The 4,553-nt window shown below is 37.1% G+C and overlaps 2 protein-coding genes across 3 annotated transcripts in view; one reads left to right on the top strand and one right to left on the bottom strand.

The window, feature by feature from the left end:
• The window catches only part of LOC107700801 (nuclear pore complex protein Nup133-like), a 16,776-nt gene extending 16,589 nt beyond the window's left edge, over positions 1 to 187 (bottom strand). Inside the window, exon 1 of the mRNA XM_016502616.1 lies at positions 1 to 187. This exon is cut by the window's left edge and continues 96 nt beyond it. Coding sequence (XP_016358102.1) covers positions 1 to 56 — 56 coding nt within the window. The 5' untranslated portion in view covers positions 57 to 187.
• A 989-nt stretch (positions 188 to 1,176) lies between these two features.
• Positions 1,177 to 4,553, top strand: part of LOC107700873 (TAF5-like RNA polymerase II p300/CBP-associated factor-associated factor 65 kDa subunit 5L) — a 9,078-nt gene continuing 5,701 nt past the window's right edge. The window contains exons 1-4 of one of the 2 annotated variants that reach the window (XM_016502704.1): positions 1,177 to 1,338; positions 2,955 to 3,096; positions 3,173 to 3,277; positions 3,631 to 3,824. In XM_016502704.1, coding sequence (XP_016358190.1) covers positions 2,958 to 3,096; positions 3,173 to 3,277; positions 3,631 to 3,824 — 438 coding nt within the window. In that variant the 5' untranslated portion in view covers positions 1,177 to 1,338; positions 2,955 to 2,957. The remainder of the gene's footprint in view (positions 1,339 to 2,954; positions 3,097 to 3,172; positions 3,278 to 3,630; positions 3,825 to 4,553) is intronic. The other variant, XM_016502703.1, reaches the window with a different exon arrangement.

Raw genomic sequence — 4,553 nt, forward strand, 5'->3', positions numbered from 1 at the left:
CCGGTCCTGGGCGCCTGTCTGCGGCCTGAGCTCGGTGTGCCGCGGGGAGTGAACATACTGTCGCGGCGGACTGTTTACAACAGACAGAAGCGCATTCAGAAACGACGAGACGCGAGGAACTTTGGAAACCGTTTACCGCGCGCTCACTACCGTCAGGCGCACACAATGTGCGTCATTCGAATGCGCATGCGCTCATGCTGCTGATCCTGAAACAGCTTTCAAACTCTTCTAACATTGAATGAATAGTGTGTTTAGCGATTAAAACTGATTCTGGGTCAGTGTCACAGAACTCTTCTTCTGGTGTTTTATGGCGGGTTGGCAAGCCAACGAAAAACTATTAGAGCAATATTATCCACTCCCAGCCATCCTAATTCTCGAATTAACTGAAATATCTGCCTTTCATATGCAGAACGCTCAAAAAGAATAGTTTCTCTCAGTAGTTTATTGGGAAATGTAGTTTCACTTCAAGCTGTGTGTTTTTTTATACTGTGAAATATGCTAAATAGTAAAATGTACATAATAACTCAAGCGTGTCGGCACCAAACTGTATCCAGCTCAAAATTATATTAAATATAATTTCTCCTTTATTTCTATACCTTAAACTACAGCAAAAAACACTCTCCACTTATCAAGCTCCACTGACTTTAGAAATAAAAAGGATACATTTAAAAATATATAATAATAAATAATACAAATAACACTTAAAATATTACTTGTCTTTTTATTTATGTATAAATGTTACTTTTATTTGTGTTTTTGTTTATTTTAGACATGCGTATTTGATTAACTGGCGGGATGCGCATTTAAGGTAATTGCAAGGCAGATGTATATTAACAGTCTCATTAAATAAAAAGAAGTGCACCTTAAAATTATTAATTTAAAAAGATCATCACTTAATAAATATGATCGTATAATTATACATTTTTTAAATAAAGATTATATATTTAGAATAATATTAAATATATAATTTTAATAATATTATATAATGTAATATGCCTTTATATTTTCATCTTCATATGTATATGACAAATATGTACACAATCTACACAAATACTAAAGTAAACCGACTGTTGTTCGATAATGTATTTGCAGTTGTTTGCGCGGTGGATGCGCTAGATGGCGCAGTGCAGCACTAGTGATCTCAGCGCGCTCGCAGCGGAGGCGCAGAAGAAGAGAGAGAGAGCGACTGATGGAGCAGCGGTGGGGAGCAGCAGTCTTCTCCCGAGCTCCTCTTCCATAGCTTAAACCAGCACTTTTCTCTAGGACTGTTACATACGGATTATGCAGTAGGTGTTACACAGCTCTGCTAAACTGCAAAACGGATCTAAGACGCTGCGAGTTGAGTGTATTTGAGATCAGAGTGTGATGATGAGCTCAGAGACTGAGGCCGCTGCAGGATTCTGAGCAGTCTTGATTCATTCAATGAGTTTATTTCATAAATCTTATCTGAAGATGACTAATGAATTAATATGTGGCTGCACTGCACAGAAACCAACCCGCCTTTACTGTCTGTGTCTCAAATCATAATGAGCTACCTACCTAGGCAGCAATAGTGGGGCGTTTAACGTCTGAATTGAATCGACTGATCGAAACTGAATCAGATATTGAATCGAAGAGTGTTCGAACGCCTTTATGACGCTCACAAATTAATCGAACGTTCGAATCGAATGTTGATTCAAATTGAATCACATATCCGTGCTTGCTTATAAAAATCGATTCAAATAATCCAAAAATACGCATGATTTCCTATAATCGAATCATGTATGCAAGCATTCCCGTGATTCCCTAAAATCAAATCAAATATTCGAGAGCATACTCACGATTCCCTAAAGTCCAGTGAAATTGTCAGTCATGCTTATGGTGTCCTAAAATCTTGAATCAAATATGCGAACATGCTTGTGATGACCTGAAATCGAATGAGCGCTCATGATTCTCTACAACTGAATCAAATATTAAAGCGCTGTTATGATTCACTAAAATCGAATTAAATATTCAGGCACTCTTATGATTCTCTAGAATTGAATCAAATATTTGACCATTTTTATGATTTTCTGGGTTACACTTTATTTTAAGGTGTCCTTGTTCAAGTGTGTAATTATATATTTAAGTACTGAGTAATATTAATTAACTACATGTACTTACTATATGGTAAGGTGTAGGTTTACGTGCATGTAATTATGCATAATTTTAGTAAGTACATGTAATGTGTAACAAGGACACCACCGTAAAATAAAGTGTTACCATTCTCTGAAATCGAGTAATTCAAAAATAATTTTAAAATATTTAAAGTACTCTTATGATTCTTTAAAATCATATAAAAAATTCAACACGCTTATGATGCCCTAAAATCGAATTAAATATTCGAGCACTTTTATGATTACCTGAAATCGAATCAAATATTTCAAGCACACTTATGATTCTCTAAAATTGAATAAAAGCATTCTTATGATTCCTTGAAGTCAAAACAGATATTCAAACACTTATAATTCACTGAAAATGAATCAAATATTCAAGCACTATTAATTTTCTAAATTCAAATCAAATATTCACGCATGCTTATGATTCTCTAAAATTGAGTCTAACATTCAAATTGACATGATTCCCACTGAAGTGTTTTGAGACTCAGCCAGTGAATGCTGTGAATTCATGCATTAGGCTGATCTTACACGGGACAACTTTTTGAGCAATTTTGCCGGGGAACTTTTTTTGAGCAATGTTGCTTGGGCACTTTTCCATTGAGAATGGGTGACAAATTTCTATCTGGATATTTTAGATCGGTCGTGGGCTCTGTGTCTCACCTGGTTGTTTGTTGACGGCAACATTTCCCAAAGTTGCCCAGTGTATCATCAGCCTTAGTCTATGTGTTGTTTTTTTTTTTTTGCATTGCACAGCATTAATGGCTGCTTGAACAGAGATATATGAGGCTGTGTGTGTGTGTTACGTGTCTCCACCAGGAGATGAAGCGGGTGCGGACGGAGCAGATCCAGTATACGGTGAGCCAGTACCTGAAGAGGAGGCAGTACATGGACACAGATGGGTCTCTGAAGGGGGCCAAACTCTCCCAGTCCGCTGAGGAGATGGCAGCCAGTCTGACAGGTGACTGCACTTTAAATCAACACGGGTCTTTAACTCGGAATGATTTCACATTTCTCTCTCTTTCTGCTGTGAGCAGTTCAGACGGAGTCCAGCTGTGCGAATGTGGTGTCTGCAGCCCCGTGTCACTCTGACCCGCAGCAGTACGAGACCCAGTTCTCCAGACTGCGCACCTTCCTGCAGGGTGAGAGATCAACTCCTCACAAACGCTTTCCTAATAGAGACAGAGAGCACTTAGGCCATGTCCACGGGGGGAAACAACCCAACCCTCTCCATTGACTTTGTATTGCGGGAAGCTGCCTCCTTGTCATTTCTGACTTATAACAAAAAAACAGAACAATGTCTAAAAGCTGCTGTGTGCCAAAGTGTACAGCAAACAAGCTAAAAAACCCAGAACTATGTTTTTATAAGCTGTCGACCCAAAAAACAAGCGTTTAAGGACTCAGAAGTAGAGCGCAACGTGTCATATTACTCTGAGAACTGCGCCCACTGGAGGGAAAAGTAATCTGGTTTTAACAGCCGTTTTCTGTGTTTCAGATGCTGAAGCACCGTTAGTGAAGGAGGTGAGCAGCGTCTTGTTTCCGCTCTTCCTCTACCTGCACCTGGACATGGCGCGGTGTGGCCTGAAGGGGGCGGTAGACTTGTTTTACAGTCGCTTCCACTCGTTCTTCCAGCAGGACCCTGAGCAGAAAGCAATCGTAGACCTGCTACGAGGAGCCGTCACGCCTCAGGTCAGTTAATTTACTGTTAAAAACTATGTTTTACGATGAGACTGACCAAATTAACTTTCCTGTCTTTCTTTGTGGCACTGATTTAAATGCTTCCATAAAGTGTCAGTTACTCAGCAAATTTTGTTCTAAATTGTTACATTATCACTGAAACTGCTTCTTGTGTTTGTTAGGAAGAGGGAGAAACCAATGTTTGGAATGAAATATTAGTGTACTACTTTCTGAATACTTTGTAGTGCACACTGTATACTGCATATTATTATTAAAAACATAATTATCGTAATTATGCCACATTTATGTCACTTGACCCATCATGTGGAGTGATGTGCAATTATTAAATTTATATTTATATTACTCGCTTATTAAAACGAGCACAGTCAGTGTTTTTTAAAAGAACTGTAATCGATAAATTAAAGATTTAGGCCATGTCCACACATACATATTTATATACGTACATATATACATACGCATATATATATGAAAATAATAACCTATATATATATATATATATATAATAACACTTTCTAAATATGTATATAAAACAAATAAAAAAACAAATGTACATATTTAATTTTATTATAATTTATATTGCCTTTGTAATTACATAGTTTTATTGACTTTAATATTTTATTTACACTCAGCCATTCTATTTATTATTATACACGTGATTTTTTTATATATACACAGAAGTTCAAAAAACAAATGTACATGTATATTTATTATATTTTGTAT

The sequence above is a fragment of the Sinocyclocheilus anshuiensis genome, unplaced genomic scaffold, assembly GCF_001515605.1.
Source record: "Sinocyclocheilus anshuiensis isolate Anshui unplaced genomic scaffold, SAMN03320099.WGS_v1.1 scaffold1127, whole genome shotgun sequence".
NCBI classification, from domain to species: domain Eukaryota; kingdom Metazoa; phylum Chordata; class Actinopteri; order Cypriniformes; family Cyprinidae; genus Sinocyclocheilus; species Sinocyclocheilus anshuiensis.